The following is a 23,616-nucleotide window of genomic DNA, read 5'->3' as shown; positions in this document are numbered from 1 at the left end:
GAATCAGATTCTCGAAGTGAGCAAAAGTTAAGTGCAAGTAAGAAATCAAAATTGCGGCCTACTCGCAAATATAATGAAAGTCACTTGGACCGGAAGTGAAGATCATCCTTTGCCGCTATGATTAGTATGTGGATGTAAAATGGCAAATGAATCATTGCTTCCTAGTAAATTGAGTAAACATTTTATAACTATACACTCTAATTTACAAGATAAATCTGTAAATTTTTTCAAGAGATTGTCTGAACAGCAAACAAAAGTGGCAAATTCTTTTAAAAGTATGATGACTGTTTCTGATAAAGCTCAAATAGCTTCTTATCAAGTCTCAGAACTGATAGCAAAAAATATGAAAGATCATACTTTAGGTGAATCACTTATTTTGCCTGCATGCAAGAAAATGGTCATGACAATGCTAGGAAATGAAGCAGCAATGAAAATAAGCAAGATTCATCTGCCTAACGATACAGTTCGCAGGCGCATTATAGAAATGTCTTCTGATATCGAGAAAAATGTATGCAGTAATAAACTTCAGTATTCAAATTTTGCATTGCAAGTTGATGAGTCAATAGACATTACCAACAAGGCGCAATTCTTAGCATTCATCCGTTTTATTAATGAAGATCAAATAGTAAATCAGTTTCTTTTTTGCAAAGAATTAAGTGTGTCTACAAAAGGTGAGGACATTTTTAACATTTTGAATAGCTATCTTGATAAATGGCAGTTAACATGTAACCTCCTTCGGTGCGAATTTTGGATTGCCAGGATACAGTATTTGGCCGATATATTTAAGCAGTTCAATATTTTGAATACTAGCATGCAAGGGAAAGAAGAAAATATTCTCACATCCACTGACAAAATGAAAGTGTTTCAGAGAAAACTACAGATGTGAAAAAGAAAAGCTGTTGAAGGTAATTTGGAAATGTTTCCATTGGTAAGTAACACTTGCATAAATGAAACACTTCCAATAATAGTTGAACATTTAACAAGTTTAGAAGAAAAATTGAGTTCTTATTTTCCATCACTTAACACTGAACAATACGATTGGATTAGAAACCCATTTCTGGAAACTTCAAGTGATTTTGGTTTAACATTAACAGAAGAAGAACTGGCAGCTATATCCACTGATCATGGATTGATGATTAAACATAAGGAATTGTCTCTTGAAGCCTTTTGGATTTCTATAAAAGAAGAATGTGTCAATATCTAAAAAAGCTTTGAACATTTTACTACAATTTTCAACATCATATTTATGTGAATTAGAATTTTCTACCCTCACCACAATTAAGTGTAAAAAGAGAGAAACTCTTCAATGTATTGACGAGGAAATGAGAGTTTGCCTTTCAAATATATGCCCAAACATTGAAGCAATCGCTAGGACACATCAGGATCATGTTTCTCATAAACACAAGAATGAATAAACTTAAGGTATGTTTCATTTTATTTTTTTCGCATTTTTTTTTTCTGTAATATTTGACTTAATTATTATAACAAATTTCTCAGAAATTTGTATATAGTGCGCCTACAATTATTTGTAGGAATTTAAATGCGACCCGACTTCAAAAAGTTTGAGAACCACTGCTCTAGAGAAAGCTATTGACACAATGAAAAAGAAAAAGTTGGTCCTTGTTGGGGATCTAAATAGCAGAGTAGGAAGTGATTGTCAGACATACAAAAATGTTTTGGGAAAGTTTGGACAAAAGAGCAAAGCTAATAATAATGGCAAATACCTGTTGGTTTTCTGCTCAGGACATGGACTAAGTATTACTAACACCATGTTCCAACATAAAAATGTGCACAAATTCACATGGAGAGAAGAGGCAAGGAATAAGAAAAGTCTCATTGACTACGTTATTGTTGATAGTGATGTTTTCTCCCTGGTGCAGGACACCAGTGTACAGAGGATTTGAAATGATCACTATTTAGTCTTGAGCAGGATAAAATTGAATTTCATATTGAAAAGAATGACACGTGAGAAAGTTTTAAAGCGAATAAAAGTTGAGCAGCTCTCAGATGAGAACTGTAGACTAAAATACACAAAGATTATTATTATTATTATTATTATTATTATTCAGGCCTCCATGGACACAAAAACCCATCGTGGGAGGTCCTTTCTAAGAAACACAAGTCTATCAAGACACATTGAGCGAGGTCTCTCCTAGGAAACACACAGTCTATCATACCACTCCTTAAATGCAAGGACCGTTCTTGTTCTCACCACTCCATCAGGCAATGCATTCCATGGCTCAACCACCCTCCATGCAAAGAAACCACTCCTCACCCTCTTTCTCACAGTTTCCTTTCATAACTTCCAGGGATGGCCCTTTGTCATGACTCCTTCCCGCTGTTCAACCACGCGAAAGAACTCCCCAGTGTCAACCATGTAACCACCTCTCAACGGTTTAAAAGTCTCGATCATATCACCTCTCCTTCTTCTATACACCAAACTCTGTAATATCTTCTATACATCTTCCTCAGCCGATCCTCTTAACTAACATTGCACAGTCCCGACACCATCTTTGTTATCCGCCTTTGCACCCTCTCCACAGTTAATTTATCCCCTTCAAATCCTGGGGACCAGATATGAGAACAATAATCTAAGTGTGGTCTGATCAGAGTCTTATACAATGGAATGATAACCATTTTATCTCTGCGGGTCAGTGTCCTTCTCATTATTGCAGCAATCCTCTGCGTTACCTTCACTACCTTTTGAATATGTCTCCTAAATTTCAGGTTTCTTTCAATCATCAAAACCAGATCTCTTGTCTCTCCTACTTCCTCCAGTTTAACTCTTCCCATAGATTATTGAAGAAAATATGAAAGAGTTTGAGAATAAGAACCAAATCTTCGAAATTCAGTGGCAAACCTTGAAGAAAACCCTGATCAATTCAGGCAGAGAGGCAAGTGATGAGGTCGTCTGCAAGGATAGAAAAATCAGAACTCCATGGTGGACACAAGAAGTTAAAGAGGGATTGAAGGAAAAGAAGAAAGCATATCAAAAGTTCCTGGCAAATAAGTCAGCTTGTGCTGTTAGAGAATACAGAGACAAATGTAAGAAGGCTAAACACTATGTAAAACTAGCTAAACAAAAGTCATTGGAGGACTTTGGCAAAAACATAGAAAATAAATATCAAAAAGGTGGTAAAATATTCTGGAGGTTGTTGAAGAAGCTTAGAAATGGAGAAAAGAGTGCTGTAAAAGAAGTTAGAGATGATAAAGGTGACATGAAAATGGGAAAAAAGATATCCTTGAAGTATGGAGTAATTACTTCGAAAAATTGCTAAATGAAACAAGCAGTGATAGCACAGTGGTAAAAAACACTCAACAAGCATAAAGTCAGAAATACATATCCAATTAGAAAAAGCTATGGCTTGAAATATGGAAAGGTAGCAGGAATAGATGATATTTGACCAGAAATGCTGAAGTATGGTGGTATAAAAGTCTTACAGTGGCTGCACTGTATAGTTCAGAAGGCCTGGACAGAGAGACAAATTCCCAATGATTGGAATACAGCTCTAATAGTACCCATATATAAAAAGGGAAATAAAACTTAATGTGAGAATTACAGAGGTATATCCCTACTGAGTGTTCCAGGCAAGATTTATGCCAGTATACTTGAGAAACAGTTGAGAAGAACTGTGGAAGAAAAGCTTGGTGAAGAACATGCTGGATTCAGGCCAAATAGAGGCTGTCAGGATCAGATCTTCACTTTACGACAAATAGTTGAGAAAGCATGAGAATATAACAAAGATCTGTATTTAAGTTTTGTCGATCTCGAAAAGGCATATGACAAGGTGCCAAGAGAAAAGCTATTCAATACGCTACAGTTATATGGTGTCAATGGGGCATTATATCAAGCAATACTTAGTCTTTATTTGAGTTGTAAGTCAGCAATTAAAATTGAAGGAAGTAGGAAAATGGTTTAATGTTAAATCTGGTGTGAGACAAGGAAGTACATTATCCCCTCTGTTATTCATTATCTATATGGATGAGCCTGCATGGTTAGCCTAGTGGCTTTGCGCTTCGCAACCATATGCCTGGGGAAGGAGTGACCTAGGTTCGATTCCTGTCAATGACGTGAGAAGCGCAGGGATCTTCCTCAGCCATAGCCAAGTTAGCTGGTCTTGGGCGTGGACAGCAGGGTTTTTCTGCCAGTTTATCTGGTGTTTTTTCATCCTGCAAGCAGGCAAACCGGTCCGAGGACACACGGATTACAGTCAGGAATACTGACCCAGCCATAGGTCTGATTCGTCAGCCTATGCCGGTTCCCGGATAAAATTTGGAGGGACTAGATGGTACTGTGAACTCCCGTAAAAAGGGGAAACATGCCGTATTATCACACAGAATTTATTTATTTATTTATATGGATCACATTATGAAGGAAAGTGGTATTAAACATGATATCAGAATTGGAGATGTTAATGTCAGCTTGTTGCTTTATGCAGATGATGTTATACTTCTAAATAAATCTGCTACAAGTTTGCAAGATTCCCTGACTAAATTGAATAACTGTTATAATAGATATGGTATGAAAGTCAACAATAACAAGACAAAGACAATGAAAATAGGCAGATAGGCAGAATTGTTGAAAAATATCAACTGTGTTTTGAACGGAGAACCTGTGGAACAAGTAAAACATTTCAGCTACTTATGACGTTTTTAGTGAAGATGGTAAATTAAATATCGAAATAGACAACAGAATCAACAAAGCTGGAATGGTAGAAAGTCAATTGAATAAATTCATATGGAATAAGAGAGAAATTAGTCAAAACACTAAATTAGCTGTATACAAGACAGTGTTCAGACCAGTTTTAACTTATGGATCTGAGAGCTGGGTCAGAAGTAAAACACTTGACCAAAGATTAGAGACTGCAGATATGGGAGTCCTGAGAAAGATTAGAGGCGCGAACAGATGGCATCAATGGCAATACCATATTAAAAGCAAGGATATTAGGAAAGAACTTGACATCGTCAGCATCCAGGAATGTGTTAGCAGAGCTAATCTCAGGTATGGTCACTTACAAGTGTTCTCTGCCAGGTTGGCAGGAAAACGATATAGGTGGATTGATACAGTATAAAGTGCCTTAGACAATAGAAATATAAGATCTGATAATGTTGGAGTCTTGACAAGTAACAGACTGATTGAGGAAAATTGAAGATAGGAGGTTGGTAATAATGTAAATTTTTCATGTAGTACTATCATATCCTGTACACCCGTTGAGGGTACATGTCAAGAATTTGATGATGGTGACGATGATGAAAGCGAGTCACTTGGTTACCACATCCAAATAAATGGAAGGAAACATTTAGATTTTTCATAGCATCCTATGGCTGCCTTAGACAATAGAAATATAAGATCTGATAATGTTGGGGTCTTGACAAGTAACAGACTGATTGAGGAAAATTGAAGATAGGAGGTTGGTAATAATGTAAATTTTTCATGTAGTACTATCATATCCTGTACACCCCTTGAGGGTACATGTCAGGAATTTGATGATGGTGACGATGATGAAAGCGAGTCACTTGGTTACCACATCCATATAAATGGAAGGAAACATTTAGATTTTTCATAGCATCCTTTGGCTGCCATTTTTATTTGAAGGATCCACAGAAATGTTACAATAATTTCTGAAGGATTTCAAATTAATCACAGCCTTCCTTCCAGATTATCCAATTTATTATTATTACATAACACCTCCAAGGAGTCCAAAGACTCATCGAAGGAGGACACCTACTCTACGACTCTGGTCTCCACCACTCCACTAGCCGCAACCACCTTCATCATCTACACCAACGCCATCTACCGCCGACCACCACCACTATTTTCACAGACAATCACAAACATCCATGCCCACGGCGGGATTCGAACTCTCAGCCTTTTTGGTGGAGAGTGGATACACTACCACTCGGCCAACCAGGCTGGCAATTTATTGTTATGTTAATGTCCAAGGTGTGCACTTTGATTTTTTATTTGCATTTTCAAACAAACTAATGTTTTTCAAAATGACAGCTATGTGCTTTACGTGTTTTATAAGTGCTCTTTTACTCCCATTTTGTGAATTCAATAATATTACTATTATTGAATTCACAAGTGAAAGCCCCAAATCACCTTGATGTGGGGCTTTCACTGGGATGAAAACTTCCTCTTAGTTTGTATAAAAGAGACTAATTCTGAAGGACTAAATAAAAATCTGTATGAGATATACTTATACTGTAAAGCAATAAAGCAAAACTGGTCCCATCATTATTTCAGCATAGACAGTGTTTTGAAAATGAAAAAAAGAAAGATGCAACAGAAAAAATTTTGCTATTGCATCATTCTTCATACATATTTAGTACATCTACTAATTAAGACAATTTTCTGATGAGTGACAACAGCAATTAATTATTATTATTATACAGGGGCGAATTCTCCATGCTTGCTATGCAAGCTCATTAATTGAGAAAGAAGTAATATTTATGTGTTAATAAATGCATGCATTTATAAGCATTCCATTTAGGCTTTTATTTTTGTAGACAGAAGACATCTTAAGCTTGCGCGGCAATTATTGAGCTTTGTGTTATGTATCGAAGGCCGATGCTAGCTCGTCTAGTCAAAACTACCTTGGCTTGCTCAGTTGTAAGCACTTCCAGGTCCTCGCAGCAGCAGCAATGTGATTTCATGCGTGCACATCACCATTTCATGCCATCTCACTCTGTTGCTTAAACACAGACCATATGCAGTCAACGTAGCTCTAGCCAGTGAGCTTCAGCCAGCCTTTACAAGTGTGCGTGTTGCTTGGGAAAATTAAGTTACAACCAACTTTTTATGACGATGTTTTTGACCAGTTCATAAAGAAGAACCGTAGGGTAGAATTTGTATTCAAGTAGCTAAATTGAAAAAGATAGAATATCATTTGTAAAATAAATGTTGTATTTGTATGATTAAATGTACATAAATTTCTAAATACTGTACATAGTTTTAAATGGTCAGTAATTCATTATTCCGCTAATCAGACTTCAATCACACCTCTCACTCCCTGAATGATAACAACAGCAAACGTGAATTTCAAGACCAGCATTCGCCCGTTATTATAGCCTATAATTTAACAATTCACAAACATTATATTCACACCTATATATGCTATATAGGTGTGAATATAATGCTATATTCACACCTATATAGCATTTTGATAAGTGAAAAATAATGTTATTTAGGATTATATGTTCCCATCTGGTTTTAACATTAGATAGTAATAATTGAGCATCAAAAGTTATTTTATCATGAACAAATGATCATGTCTGCTGTAAACCAGTTATTTTTATTACCTAAGTAAAATTGGTTAAAAGAGAACAAAATTTTAGAAGTGCTTCAGATTGCAGTGCCCCTGTTCATTACTTATTACACGAAGCAGTAATGAATCCTTGATTGTGTTATGCTACCATATTTTCCCACTTACTCCTTGAAGTTGCATTTCAGGAGATGACATTTGCAATATTAAAGCAACTAACAGCGATTTATATGCAAGATTTCATAAAACATCACCAACAATCCAGGACAAGTCCTGCAGAGTTACTGTTTCTACTTTTATTACTACTATTATGAAGTGCATGTATGTATATCTATTATATTTTAATACAAGTAGACTAAAAAGCATACTCACCAGTCCCTGATACTTGAATGAGTCATAAACACTACGTAACAAAAGCCAAAATGGCCACAGATATTCAAAACGGAATTCCAAAATGAAGTCTGCTAGCAGTACTAGTGCCCAAACTAACAGAAACTTGAAATAGAGGAAAGTGCTAGAAGAGTAAGAACAATTGAAAATATTTAGTTGCATAATAAAAATAATAAATGAAAATTTATATTTTAGGTTCTTTAAATATATGGTGATAGAAAAATTCTCACATGATAAGTATTGTTAACATCTCAAGCAGGGTTTATAAAAAGTCTCATGTCTGTTTTCCATGACACAAGATAGAGGAAGAGGTTCTAACATAGATTTTTAATAACATGGCATAGCATAGAAAGAGGAGAACTAGCATTATCTTTACAAAATAAGTAGACTAAGGTAATAGTTTTCTCATAAAGAGTGACACAGATGTTAAATGAATTACTATTATGATACCAGTGTCACTCCATGGAGTCAAAAGACTACTCAAAGAAGGTCAAGTCCACACTTACCTGCTATTTATTTATTTAGCCTAAGATGATGCAACTGCCATGAGGTGCATGTGGACAGGTAAGGAACCATCTTGTGAAACCAATAAGATGGTGCCGTACTGTGTTCAGCATTTATGCATGTATTACCTCCCAAACTCTGGCCATGCATTCCACTCACTTTCTACTTTTTTATGCAGAAACATATTCTTCACTTCCCTGCTAAAAAAAACAACACAAAAACCTTCTAGTTTTAGTTCTTTATCCTTCTTGTCCTTTGGAAGATATTAGCAAATACTGACCTGGTAAATTCCTCTCAGGCATTCAATGTGGTTCAATCATATCATCCCTTTTCTTCTTATTTATCAAGCTCTACAGATTTTATTCTTTCAACTTGTCCTCACAGTGGACATTTCACAACAGACCTGATATAACCATTTGCTTGTTATTATGCATGGGAACCCTCATGGTGTCCAAAGATGAGCAAATCTGAGATTTATATTACACTGGGAATTCTACAAATAAGTAGTGTTTTGAACAGGCACCAAATTATTAGGAGACTATGGATGTGGCTGTGCCAAGACCAGATGCAAGTCAGCCCAGGAGGAGGAATCTGATTCTGATTTAAAGTAAGATCACAAGAGAAAGAAGACAGGACTGTGTTTTTGTAATAATAAAGTTAACCAAGTTGTGTTTCTGACTTCCTCTACTAATGAACAGCACATATCAGTGTTTAAAAGAACATCTTGAAGATCAGATCATTTCAGCAAAATATGTGTCACATGAAAACCAATGACTTCAAAACTATGGATAGGATTAAAAGAGAATCAATAATGTAAAAGAGAAAGAGCACAGGCTAAACGTAAAAAACCTTGGGATACTCCAGCACTGGTGGAACACACACACACACACAAACACACACACACACACACACACACAACGAGCAACCAGACAGGAAACTGGTGAACCAATTGCAAAGGATGGAAGGCAGACAACGATATAGAAATTACAAAACTTATGTTAGAGAATTAAATGCTCTGGCCTTTCCATGGCTTTTGTGCAAAGATGAAGACTGGTTAAGACATTTACTGTGGAGTAAGAGTGGTAGAATCCATATTAGCGATCACTAACTGGCAGCCTCCCGACAGCAAAGTTAGGTGTCACGATATCCATTGTTTTTAAGAGGACCAAGATGCCTGATTTTTATTTTATTTATGGGAATGGATAGGTTGAACCTATCCTTGCTTCCATTCTATCAGGCAAATACTAGATAAGTATAAGATGAAATGACTAACATTTAGGTTTATGTGTTGGTTTAAACTCATTATTAGGAATAATGAAATACTGCACAGGGGAACAATAAAGCACAAGTTTATTATAGCCTATATATCATCTGTCACAGACATTGTCACATATGATCTCGAAATTGCAAACACAAGTATAATACTAATACAACTTCAGAACCAAAAAATATCATGAATAAAATGAATAATAGGAAAACATCAGAAGCAATAAAGAAGGATGCAAACATTTTTCTGCAGAATTCTTTAAAACAGCTTTGGAAAAAACCTAAACTCAAGGGAAAAATGTACTGGTTATACCAGTTTATAAACATAAGAAAGTTGTTGCAATCATCTTTGTAATAACTGCAGTAACTATAGGGGAATAACTAAGCCTGTTGAACAGGTTATAAGAGATATGTAAAAGGTTGATCTTGCAAACTATTTTTATCTTAAAATTATCAAAAAGAAAACAGAATTTCAAAAAGAAACAAAAAGGGACCTGACTGATTACAAAATCATTTTGCCAAGGTAACGGAAAAAAATTTAAAAAGCTGAATTAATGGCATTTGAATAAGAACATATATCAGAATAGAAAGAGAAAGCTTACCAAATTCTGCAAAATCCTATGTCATGCAAAAATATATTTATCAGACTCCCGTTTTATTTTAATGGTATGCTTCAATAAGCTAGACGTGAAATTCATCTACCATCCAGAGATAGTCACAAACATCTACAACTCATAGTGGAATTCAAATTTGCAACCAAGAGGCTTGGGTTACCCACAAAAAATGACCACTAATATTCTCATTCCACATTGTTCTTACTATGCATGTCTCATGCAGACATGAGACCTTCAAAAGATAAAAACAGCATTTAGACAATGAGAATAAAAATTCCTAAATATTCTTAAAACATTTATAACCTCAAATCCTAACCTTTGACTTGGTATGCATTTAGTTGAACTGCTAAAAATGGTTATCAGCAATTATGTTTATATAAAGAAAAGTATGTTTATTTTCTGTCAAGCTAGAATTAAAAAGGTTTTAGCCACAACTAGAAACCAATTTTTTTGCTTTTACATTTTCACTTATATTTTATACTTTATTTTAACAGTGTTAAAAGTGTGAACTGATTTTCAACATCAATATACACACAATTAAAGAACTACAAAGCCAAGTGCAAAGGAGCAAAATTAGCAATATATTCCAGTTTAAGTGGATTATTATTATTATTACTACTACCTCAAAACCTCATGGAGTCAAAGACTCATCTGGGAGGTCATTTTATCACACACACACACACACACACACACACACACACACACACACACACACACACACACACAGCTCATCATGCCGTGTCTTAAACACACGCAAATTCCTTGCAGACACCACACTCTAGGCAATGCATTCCAATCATTTACAACTCTACACGAAAAAAACCTACCTCTCGCTCCCCTACTCACACCCTCTTCATACAGTTTCCAGGGATGACCTCTGGTTCTCCCCTGATCTCCCACTATTTTCTTCAGAACCTCTCCAGCATTGATCCTATAACAACCCCTTACCAACTTGTAGGTCTCTATCATATCTCCCCTCTTCCTCCTGTCCACCAGACTGAAAATTACACCTTCTCAATCTATCCTCATACTCGACATTCCAGAGGTCAGAAACTACCTTAGTCAGTCGCCTTTGGACCCTCTCCAACATCTCTTCATCCTTCTGAAAACCAGGTGACCAAATCTGGGCACAATAGTCCATGTATAGCCTAATCAAAGCCTTATACAACGGAACAAGAATCTCCCTACTTCTACACGTCAGTGTTCTCCACATCATTCCCAGATGCGTTGTCTTCACAATTTTGGCTATGTGCCCCCTAAATTTTAGATTCTTATCCACTATCAACCCCAGATCTCTTTATTTCCTCCACCTCCAACAATATATCCTCACCAAGCATATTTCTGCATCCCATCTTTGTTTTCCAAATTTTAAAACCATATATTTTGCAACATTGAACTCGCATCTCCATTTCCATGCCCAATCACTCAATTTATTCAAGTCTTCTTGTAAGGCCACAACATCTTCACTACTCTTCATGGTTCGTCCCAACTTTGCATCATCTGCAAACAACTGAATATCTCCATCTAAATCTTCACCAATATCATTAATATACAAGTTAAACAGTAATGGCCCTAAAACAGACCCCTGAGGCACTCCATTAGTGACTTTCCTTTTCCTGGATATCACTCCCCCATACACAACTTGTTGATACCTATCAGATAGCCAGTCTCCAATCTAATGCACTCATCTAATATCCAACCCCATCTGCTCTAGTTTGACTGTCAACTTATCATGAGGTACTCTATCAAAAGCCTTCGCGAAATCCAAGTATATTACTGTGTACCCTTCTCCTCTGTCCAAGGAAGCAGTCACTTTATTGTAATAAGTAAGTAGATTACTAAAACATGACCTTCCTTATGAAGTGGCACAATCTTGCCCTCCTTCCACTTCTTATGAACTTCACCAAGTGAAAGACTCGTATTAAAAAAATATGTAAAGGTGTCAACTCCCTGGCACATTCCTTCAGAATATGTGGCGATATATTATCTAGTCCCACAGCTTTATTTACATCTAGTTTACTCAACTCCCCAAACACCTCTTGCTCACTTATAGTCAGTCTCTCCTCTCCATTATTAACTGCTCTTAATCTCTCCATGAAGTCACATTCACAAGATTGAAAGACCATTATGAACTGCTCATTAAGTATCTCCACCACACATTCCGCAACAGCTGTTTTTATACCATTTTCTCCAATCAATGTCATCCTTCATAATCATTCTTTCTTTTGCTGGCTACATATTGAAAGAACTCCTTAGGATTCTTTTTGGCTTCATTAGCTAACTGCTGTTCATACCTCTCTTTAGCTACCCTCACCAACCAAGTCACCCTCCTTGCCTGGTCTTTGTAGACCTCATGGAATTGGTTATTTCCACTTCTCTTATGCTGCCTCCACAATACCCTTTTTCTCCGTATCGCATGCTTAATCTCTTTATTCATCCATCTCACACCTACCCTATTTAACCTTATCACCCTTGGAATACATTTACACATTGCATCTACCAGACAGTTTTTGAAAATCCCCCAAGATGCATTGATCTATTTTCCAGCAAACTCCTCATTCCAAGCTACACATGCAAGCTGTCTCCTGAGCTCTTCATAATCACCCCCCCCCACTTGAAGTTCCACATATACCCTTTTCTCACAGAGGTCCTCACACTGCTGGCAACCACCCAGGTAATCACCTCATGGTCACTCTCACCAATTGGTGGATGATTTGACACCTCATTTATAATTACATCCTCTGATGAGATGACCAAATCCAAGACCCTCAATCCTCGTGTGCCCTCTGTTACATACTGTCTGAGGTAGTTATCCCTCAAAAACTCAAAAAACTTGCATTTGAGTTTTTTTGAGAAACTTACTTCCAGTTGCTATCTCATCATTCCGGTCAATATTGCCATAATTAAAATCATCCATAATGATCACCCTTTTCTTATTTGCTTTGCCAAATTGATTATACATTTCATTATCAGCACCATCCACATTACCTGGTCTATAACAACATCCCACCAAGTATCTATCTCACACCATACTGCCTCAAAACCATTGGCACTATTTCCCCTCCTGCATCTCTTCCATGTATGGACGTAACTCTTTCTCTCTATCATCAATAGCACTCCCCCTCCCTTTTTACCCCTTCTATCCTCACGAAACATGTCACACCATTTCATTTCTATTCCTGTCAGGATGTCATCCTCTTCCAACCATGTCTCACTTATTCCGATAATCTTTGGGTGAACAGATGCAATTAGTGCAATAATTTCATCTACCTTGTTTCTTATACTTCTAGCATTTGTATACAAACACAAGAGCTCATTTCTGGATCTACTGCTAATTCCATTGATACCACTCAGTCGATGTGAACCCTCCATCCTCGACTGGGGCCCATTTCCCTTTCTGCTTCTTCATTTTAGAACCCCCTTCAATTTCAACCGTTTCTCCCTGATCATGGGTCATCCCATTCCTTTCCACACATGCTGTATTATCATTAAATACCATAACTAAGAATTTAATCTACTTAACTGGAATATTAAGTAGATTAAATATCAGAACTGCAAGAATGATAATGAGGCCCTTGTCTCACACAAAATTTTATGTTGACATAAAATTATAATACTCCCAATTAAGTAATATTTACCAGCCTATAAGTTGTAATATGTGTGAATGTGTGAAAGAACAAAAAGTACAGAATCTAGTCTCTCAGCCAACAATATCAAATAAGGTAGTCAATTCAGAATGTAAAGGAGGTTGGGATCTAAGAGGATGATACTGTTTCTATATACTAATGCTAGAAGTATCAGGAATAAGAAGGAGGAAACTTTGGCATTGATTAGTGCAACCTCATCAAAAGTTAGAGAATTAATGATACCTGGCTAACAGCAGATGATGTAATTCCAGGGACAGAATGTGATGGATTTAGTATCTTCAAGAAGGACAGAGTAGACAGGGCAGGGGATGAGGTACTTCTGATGATAGCAAATGAACTGCTGCCAACAAGAGTAGTAGTTAGTTGGGCACAATGCAATTCTTTTGAGCTAATCTGTGTGAAATTGAAGCCAATAAGACAAAATATGAAACTTGTTGCACATATAGTAACAGGATGTTGGGGAGGATATACATCAGTATATTAGTACAATGAGTGCAAGTCAAGTAATTATTATGGTGGACTTCAACTTTGGAAACATAGATTGGAAAAAGGAAAGATCACATGGCAGGAAGGAAATGGAATTTATATACTTATTGAGATATAATTATTGAAACAGAATGTTTGTGTGTCCTCAGTCTTAAACTCTGCAACAGATTTTGGAATGACACACACACAATATATATATTGAATGTTATTTCTTTAAAACACTGAATAACACTACCACTCACTAACAAAACTGAGTTATGTAAAATAATGCTGCTACACTCACTCACTCCTTGGCCAAGTTCAAGAGTGTGGTATCTGTACTTGGTAACCCAAGGTCTATGGACATCATTTATTTTAAAGCTAACATGGGTGGCAAGGTTAGTAGTTGCTGACTTTTGTGGTGGTGGTGCCCTATTTCTAGGAAGGAGAAAAAACTTGTGGTATGAGTCAAAGATAAGGTTGGTAGTAATGAAAAATAAACATTACATAGAAGAATAAAAAATTAAAAATAGAATAAAATTGGGAATAAAAACTAGGCTTACCTGGATATATGGAGAGAGTGGCTTGGTAATTGGAGGGTATTATTAACACATTTTAAACTTAGTCCAAAATCAGGAAGAGGTTAAAGTTTCATTTCCTTCTATTTTGACTTTATCCCTCTGTTTCTGTCCTCTTTTCATTCATTTTTCTCCAATCATTTCCATCCCTTGATTTTTAACCTTCAACATTTATGTTCTTTACTCTTCAGTTTTCTGTATCTTTATTTTCAGTGGGATAATCACACTTTTGGCATTCTAAATTGTGAAGTCTATTTAAACACATCTTCTTTCATGACCTTAAATGTATCACTTGAACAAAGTGAAATAATATCAAGACACTCTTTCCAGATAAGCTTCATTTTTATTCCCAATTTTCACATTTCTTCTATTTTTAAGTTAATATTCATTTACCTTCCAATGTAATTTACATTTTTATTACTTTTAATCTTATGCTATACCATAAACTAAAGCTAAGCAAGAAAATCAAGTCTAGGTTTGTTTTACATTACTACACATTATTAATGAAACCAACACCATATTTTCTTAATGCAAACAATTACAATTAGCATCAAATGGACAAAACAAGCATTTGCCAAAGAAAGGAGTTGTCTTTTGCCTAACTGGCAGGATCCATAACTAGAAGACATGCTTCCGCAACTACAAACAAGTTGCTTCCAATAAAAATGTTCTGACTGATTATCGGTATGATATAATTTGATATAGTGCTTAAGGGTCAAAGCTGTATAACTGAGAGGAGACCTCCACATAGACTTTAAAGGAATGCAGGGAACCGACCAGGACTTCTGACCTAATATCCAATCCTCGCCTTCTTGTGGTGCACTCTGTTAGTTATCTACCTGGATACTGAACAAACAAGGATGGGCTGGCAATTTTGGATTTAGCCAACCAAATTCTTTATCGACTTAAACCAGAATATAAAATGATGGCACAATATGAAAGAATTTTGTGCGACTGGGATGTCACCCAGTTAAACAAGTGCCCCTGCTGTTTTCGCCAAGGAACCAGGGCGAACAGCGAAAAATCAACTACTGGAACAAATCCTGAAACACATCCCAACTCAACATCACCAGAGTTCAAGATTGATATTATCAACATAACAAGCCTGAATGGCAAAGAAATGGAACTAGCAAAAGAATTGGATAAGTAACAGATTAAAATAATGGGGTGACAAACAAAAAAATATTATACATGTTATATAATCTTTTTTGTTTATTCAAGAAAAAATGAAAAAGTTTGAGAACAGGAATCAAACCTTGGAGATTCAGTGGCAAGCTATAAACACATTGACATTCAGCCAGAGAGGAATGTGGTAGGTTGTCTGCAAAAAAAAAAAAAAAATCAGAACTCCATGGTGGACACAGAAAGTTAAAAAGGCAATGAAGGAAAAGAAGAAAGAATATCAAAAGTTCCTGGTGAATAAGTCAACTTCTGCTCTTAGAGAATACAGAGACAAATGTAAAAACTAAACACTGTGTAAACTAGCTAAACAAAAGTCACTGGAAGACTTTGGTAAGAACATAGAAAATAATATCAGGAAGGTGACAAAATATTCTGGAGGCTGTTGACTAAGCTCAGAAATGGACAAAAGAGTGCTTTAAAAGGAATTAGAGATGATAAAGGTGACATGAAAACTAGAGAAAAAGTAATTACTTTGAAAAATTGCTAAATGAAACAAGCAATGACAGCATAGTGTAAAAAATGCTCAACAGGCATGCAATCAGGAATACATATTGATATTTGAAGTAGAAAAAGCCATCAAAAGCTCAAAATGTGGAGAAGCAATGGGAGTAGATGATATTCGACCAGAAATGCTCAAGTATAGAGATATAAAAGTCTTACAGTGGCTGCACTGCATAGTTCAAAAGGCCTGGACAGAGGGACGAATTCCAGATGATTGGAGTAGAGCTCTCATAGTACCCATATACAAAAAAGGGAAATAAAACTGAATGTGAGAATTACAGAGGTATTTCCTTACTGAGTGTTCCTAGTAAAATTTATGCAAGTACACTAGAGAAACGGTTGAGAAGGATTGTGGAAGGGAAGCTTGGTGAAGAACAAGCTGGACTCTGGCCAAATAAAGGCTGTCAGGATCAGATTTTCCACTTTACGACAAATAGTTGAGAAATCATGGGAATACAACAAAGATCTGTATTTAAGTTTTTTAGATCTCTAAAAGGCATATGACAAGGTGCCAAGAGAAAAGCTATTGAAAACGCTACGGTTGTATGGTGTTAATGGGGCATTATACTAAGCAATACTTATTCTTTGAGTTGTAAGTCAGCAATTAGAATTGAAAGAAGTACAGGAAGATGGTTTAATATTAAATCTGGTGTCAAACACATTATCCCTTCTGTTATTCAATTATCTATATGGATACATATGAAGGAAAGTGGTATTAAACCTGATATCAAAATGGAGATGTTAATCTCAGCTCTTTACTTTATGCAGACGATGTTATACTCCTAAATAAATCCAGTACAAGTCTGCAAGATTCCCTGACTAAATTGAATAACTGTTGTAATAGATATGGTATGAAGGTCAGCAATAGCAAGACAAAGAAGGCAGAAGCATTGAAAATATCAATTGCATTGTGAATGGAGAAACTATAGAACAAGCAAAACATTTCAGTTCTTAGGCACCGTTTTTTGTGAAGATGGTAAATTAAATATGGAAATAAACAACAGAATCAACAAAGCCGATATGGTAGGAACTCAACTGAATAAATTTATTTTGAATAAGATATATAAATTAGCTGTATACAAGACAGCATTTTTAACTTATGGATCTGAGAGCTGGGTTAGAAATAAAAACGCTTGACCAAACATAGTAGTCACTATGAGACCATACATATGACAGTCCTAAGAAAGATCAGGGGAGTGAACAGATGGCATCTTGGCAATATCATATTAAAAATGAGGATATTAGGGAAGAACTGACATTGTTAGCATCCAAAGGAATGTGTTAGCAGAGTACTTAATCTCAGGTGGTATGGTCACTTAAACAGATTGGGAAAGGAAAGATTAGCAAAACAAGAATTCTCTGCCAGGTTGGCAGGAAAAAGACCAGGAGGTAGACCTAGATATAGGTGGATTGATACAGTAAAAATTACCTTAGAAGACAGAAATATAAGATTTGATAATGTTGAAGTATTGACAGATAACAGATTGATTTGGAGGAAAACTGTTGATAGGAAGTTAGTAATGATGTAAGTTTTTCATATAGAATGATCAGGTGCAGCTTGTGCATAGGCACTGAGGAACTGCAGCACCCCAAATTTTTCTCGATATATAAATATATTTATTAATTTATTTATATTTGCTTGTAATATTTAATTTTATCATCAACAATCCTATGCAATTCTCTTATTTTGTAAAAAAAAAAATAATAAAAATCCATCTTGCAGCACTTAGGAGGGCAACGGACGCTAGCGACACTGTTTTCCACAGTGCCAAATTGCTACATGCACAAGCATATGCACGTCATAGTGAGATGCAAGCTATTAGTGTAATGCGGCACTGTCCATCGCATAGTTCCACTGACTATTGTTTATATGCAGTTTGCGCCAGTATTAGAGTGTTCGTAGTGCTTATCGTGTTTAATCCGGCTCTTTAAATATTTGGACATTACAATTAAAGACATAATATTTGTCACAGTAATTTTTAAGTAATTTTGAATTATACCAAACTGTATAATTTTATCGATAATTTAACAATATTTTTTCATGAAACAAAACAAGAAGAATATATTTTATTTTAAAGTAATTTTGAATTATACCAAACTGTATAATTTTATCGATAATAAAATATTTTTTCATGTTTAATTTTTTAAAAATTTTTACCATAATTTTAATATTTTATCCAAACACGTATACACTGTACTTGCAGTGTGTATGTATATTTCGAAAGTTTGAGCCTCCCACGATTTCATGCCACAAGCCACCACTGGGTATGATAATACTACATGGGATGTACAGGATACATGTCTGGAATTTGATGATGATAATGCTTTGTCAAGTATCATATGACATTGTTAATGTCAACAAAAGAATAGGGAAACATGGGATCACTTCATAGCAAAATTGCAAAGAGATCTTACAGTGAACAGATCCAATATATACAAAATTCTATGAAACACAAACAAGGATGTAAAATAAAAAGTAAAATGTAGTAATCAAAGAGAAAACCTAGTTAAATTCCAAACATTATGGCAAGATAGTAATGAAACTAACACTGACATAACTATGCAATAGAAGAAATAATATTACAAGAAATCCAACAAATAATACAGCAAAGTAAATCAGAAATAAATATAGAACTTATTAAACATGCAGGCATCCTGTTCATCAAATGACTTACAATTATTTAATAATATCTGGCAACAGGGATAAATCCCAAAATAGTTGGAATAAGGCAATTAATTATTATTATCCAGGCCTCCAGGGAGCCAAGACTCATCGCGGGAGGTCCGTCCTAGGAAACACAAAGTCTATCAAGACTCATCGTGGGAGGTCCCTCATATTCCAATATATATAAAAAAGGTAATAATTGCAACTGCAAAAACTACAGAAGAGTAAGTTTCCTAAATACTGGTTACAGGTCATATGCACAAACATTAACTTCATAACTTAAAATCATATGTAGAAGATAAACTTTGTGAAGAACAAAATTGTTTCCAAAAAGGATGACTGTACATTGAACCAGCTTTTACATTAAAAAATCTTAGTGAAGAAGTCCTGTGAAATGAACACAGAAACACACAGCATTTGTAGATTACCAAAAAAGCCTTGGAAAGAATTTTAAGGAACAAACTGGTGACCATACTCAAGAAGCTAAACATTCTGAATTAGCTGCTTGCAACAATAACTAACATGTATCAAAATAACCAAACATCTGTAAGAATCAATGAAAAAAGTTACAGATTGGAAATAAGCAGGAGTATGACAAGGACACCCAATGTCACCACTCTTATTTTATTTAATATCTATATAGATGAAATAGCAAAGAAATGGGAAAAAAAAATTTGAATTAAACTGAATCATGGAACCAAATAATCATAGCAATAAGTGAAGATGAACTCCAGAGATCAATATACTCCTTTAACATAATTGCTAAAAAATTGGAATGCAAATATCAATAGAAAAAACAAAAAATAATGGTTTTTAAAAGACTATCTCCAGTCAAAAGTAAAACTATAATTGGAAATAAAATTTCAGAATGAATTAACTGCTTCAAATACCACAGATCTGCTGTTTTATATATGAAAGAAACTGACATTGATATCAAAATTTCAAACTTCCTAAATATAATAGAGATGATTAACAATACTTTCAAACTGAACCAAGTTCAAAAGCATACAAGAATAAGAATTATTAAAGTTTTGGCAAGACCTTCTTTACTGTAGGGAAATGAATTTTGGGCCATAAAAATTGCAAAAGAAAATGAACAGAATCTGGATAAATAAAATTCCAGCAAGCTATATTTTGTGGAACAAAAAATTAAATAAACAAACACAGAAATATATAAAATACTAAAAATAGACTCTGTATTTGACAAAATATGCAAATACTGAAAGAAGTGGATCAAACATATTAAAGTAAGAGACAGATCAAGACTATCCCCCCCCCCTAAAAAAAAAAAAAGATACTGCAATACCATCCCAGTGGAGAACATTGAAATCTCGGATCACTAAAGAAAAGATGGAACAAGCTACTGGGCCCGAAATCCCTGAAGGGATGATAAAATTAATGCCAAATATAAGCTGCAATGAACTCTACCCACCACGGTAGTATGCACTTCATGTTGGAGGCTTAATGGATTGTATACAGCACTCAGAAAGGATTAAAAACAGAATTTAATTTTTCCTATATTTCGTCTCAGTCGATGAGACATCTTCAGGGATTACAAAAAAACTAATGTAACATAAAAACAAATAACAAAACAATACTAAGCCCAACCACGTGGGTGACACTAAAGTCATATCTAGGTGGAGCGCCCTCTAAGGGTGGTTGTAGGTGGCCTGGAATGTAAAGTGGGACCTCTGGTGATAAGTGTTTCCCAAATCTTAAGCTCAATGCAACCATATTTGTTAAGATTTGGTTGATTCCTGAGCACTGCTGCTGATTCTAAGAATAGTCTTTCTCTTTTGAATTTGCTCTGGTGGAGCATGGTGGTTTTTCCCCATGAGATCCTGTGGATTGTATCCAAGACACGGTCAGCCAGGCCTGACTGACCATAGTCATGCTTGCAAATGTATGACTTATGTTCATCCAGGCAGATAGTAGCTGATCTGCCTGTTTGTCCAAAGTATGCTAGTTTACAGGAACAAGGTACTTTATAGACTCCAGGCACTGAGAGAGGAGGGAGCTGATCTTTTGTAGAGCGGATAAGGGGAGCAAGTTTGCAGTAAGGCTTAAATGCTGTGTGTAGGTTGTATTTTTTTAAAATCTTGGCTATTTTTTCAGCTGTGCCACAGATGTAGGGTATGGCAACGGCATTTCTAAACTCTTTTTGAAGAGAAGACCTGGGAATGGGGGAGGACCTGATTATTTTTTTAATGCTGTGATTGCTGTAGCCATTGGAGAGGAAAGTGTTGTGTATGTGGTCAAGCTCAGTTGTAAGGATGGTTCGTCCTTACCTTTGTAGGCTTACCAAGAAAGCCTACAAAGATTGTAGGCTTTCTTGGTAAGAGTTTTAATAATGCCATATTGTTGAGCAGGGTGGTGGTGGGAGCGTTTATGGATGTATCTGCCTGTGTGCGTGGGTTTTCTATATACCGTGAAGGAAAGTGTACTGTTGGGAAGGCATGTAACTAAGGTGTCTAGGAAGCGTAAGCAATTGTGTTCTTTTTCCATCATGAACTGGATTCTTGGATGTAGGCTGTTGAGGTGACTGAGGAAGGCGTCTAATGTGTCTGGGCCATGAGGCTAAATAGAGAACACATCTACATATCTTAGCTCGTTTTTCAAAATCTTCCACATAAAAATTGGCAAGAGGGGGTAAGAGGGAGCCTCCAACATTGTCCTCACAGCACTTAAGCCTCTACACATGGGTAGTATGCACTATATGTTTACAACCTTCTGTACCAAAGACAGATGTGACAAAGCTTTATGTTTCTGGAAGTAAGTTCTCTTATTTGGCTAGTTGTGATGTTCAAAAGTTCTGCATTCATCTCCAAACTAACTCTGCAAATGTCTTTAAATTAAGGAAAGTGGGGAAGAATAAAAACATATTTAAAGCTTGCATGTTTTTTTTGTTTTTTTTTTTTAAATATAGTAATCCCCCACATGAGAGGCTGTTCAACCTATAGTGTGGATGGAGCTGTTCAACCTATAGAATTATTTATGTGGATGAGTAGTTAAGAACAATTAAATATTAAGCCCTGCATTTTTTATTTTATTTTTAAAAGGAACCTGGGATACTTTTCCAAGGATAACAAATGGAAAGAGAATGAATGAAGATAAAGAAATATTACTTCTGTGGTTTAGTAGTAACCACTGCACTTTACTTAACAGACAGAGAAAGTGGGGGATTTTTCTGATGAACAGTCACCATGGAAATATCAATAGAAAATCAATACAACAGAAACAATGTATGTGCAAAAGGGAATGGAATGAATTGGTGAATAAAAGGTCATTAATCTACCACCTAAATGATTTAATCACTCAGTTAAGAATTTAAGACCTCTTAGAAACACTATCTCAAATGTGCGAACAGAATTCAGCAGTTCAAGGGAATTTGAATTTTTGCAGAGCTAACAGTGATTCAGACAACCTCTTGGATGCTGAGGAGGATAAAATGATCTGAAGAGAAATCTTGTCTACAGAGCCAAGTGTCAAAAGTTAGAATGGAAGAAAAATAATTTTTTTGGAGAAAGAAGGCTAAACTAAGTTTTTCAAGAATTACAGTTCAGAAGATTTAACTGTTAAGCCCACAAGGAAGATTGACTTGGAAATCAGAATTTAGTTGCAGAAACCATTAACCATTATTCTAGGGGTTTTGGTGGTGTTTTGCAAAAGGCAACCAGAGAAGACTGTTGATACAAGTGTGGTTCCATAAGCATCCGGCCTGACTAATTTTTAGAGGTGATAGAAAGAAAACTTACTTTTCAACATAATCTCCCTTTACTTCAACACACTCTCCATTCTTTGAATTAACATTTCTATGCCCTGGAAAAAAAGATTCTGTAACTTTGTCGGCAAAATGGCCTAAAAACTGCATTTTTCACCTCATTGTTATCTGCAAATTTTCTTCCTTGAAGGTCTTTCTTCAGTTTTGAGAGGTAGTAGTCACTGGGTGCTAGATCTGGGCTGCAAGGTGGGTGTGTTCAATCTCCTGGAAGCCACAGTCCTTCACTGCAGCCTTCGTAACAATAGCCATATGGGACTAAAGCATTGTCGTGAAGAAGGCGAACACCATGTCTCAGCATTCGTCTCTTCTCCTTTATAGCACTATGCAGTTTGTCCAGGAGTTAAGCATAATATTCTACATTCATGGTGGTATTCCTTTCCTTGAAGTAAATCAAGAGAATTCCCTGGCAATCCCAAAGGATTGTTGCCATGATCTTGGTGGACACTGAGTGACCTTGGTCTCGACAGTGCTTCGACTGGTTTGCTCCATTCCATGGATTCCCTTTTGGAAAGAGGATCATAATAAAGGACCATGGTTTCATCCCCAGTGACTAAACAAGTGATCATTATGGATGTCTAATTATCCAAACACATTGATTTGGTAGAAGAGAAATCTCATGATAAGAATAAATTTATTGAATTGTTGCATGACAACTTTCTCAAGCAGCAGAAGAAACTCTAGATCAAAGAGTGTTGGATTTGCTCATAGCATCAGAAGAGGGTCTATTAAGAATATGGCTATTTTACCAACAGTTGGCG

At 35.8% G+C, this 23,616-nt stretch overlaps 1 protein-coding gene across 1 annotated transcript in view; it reads right to left on the bottom strand.

The window, feature by feature from the left end:
• Positions 1–23,616, bottom strand: part of LOC150094222 (macoilin) — a 192,397-nt gene that overhangs the window by 123,300 nt on the left and 45,481 nt on the right. The window contains exon 2 of the mRNA XM_090412388.1: positions 7,638–7,779. Coding sequence (XP_090268514.1) covers positions 7,638–7,779 — 142 coding nt within the window. The remainder of the gene's footprint in view (positions 1–7,637; positions 7,780–23,616) is intronic.

This window comes from Typopeltis vanoorti, chromosome 22, assembly GCF_054136105.1.
Source record: "Typopeltis vanoorti isolate ZY-2024b chromosome 22, IOZ_Tvanoo_1.0, whole genome shotgun sequence".
In the NCBI taxonomy this organism is placed as follows: Eukaryota; Metazoa; Arthropoda; class Arachnida; order Uropygi; family Thelyphonidae; genus Typopeltis; species Typopeltis vanoorti.
This window is presented reverse-complemented; position numbering and strand designations above follow the sequence as displayed.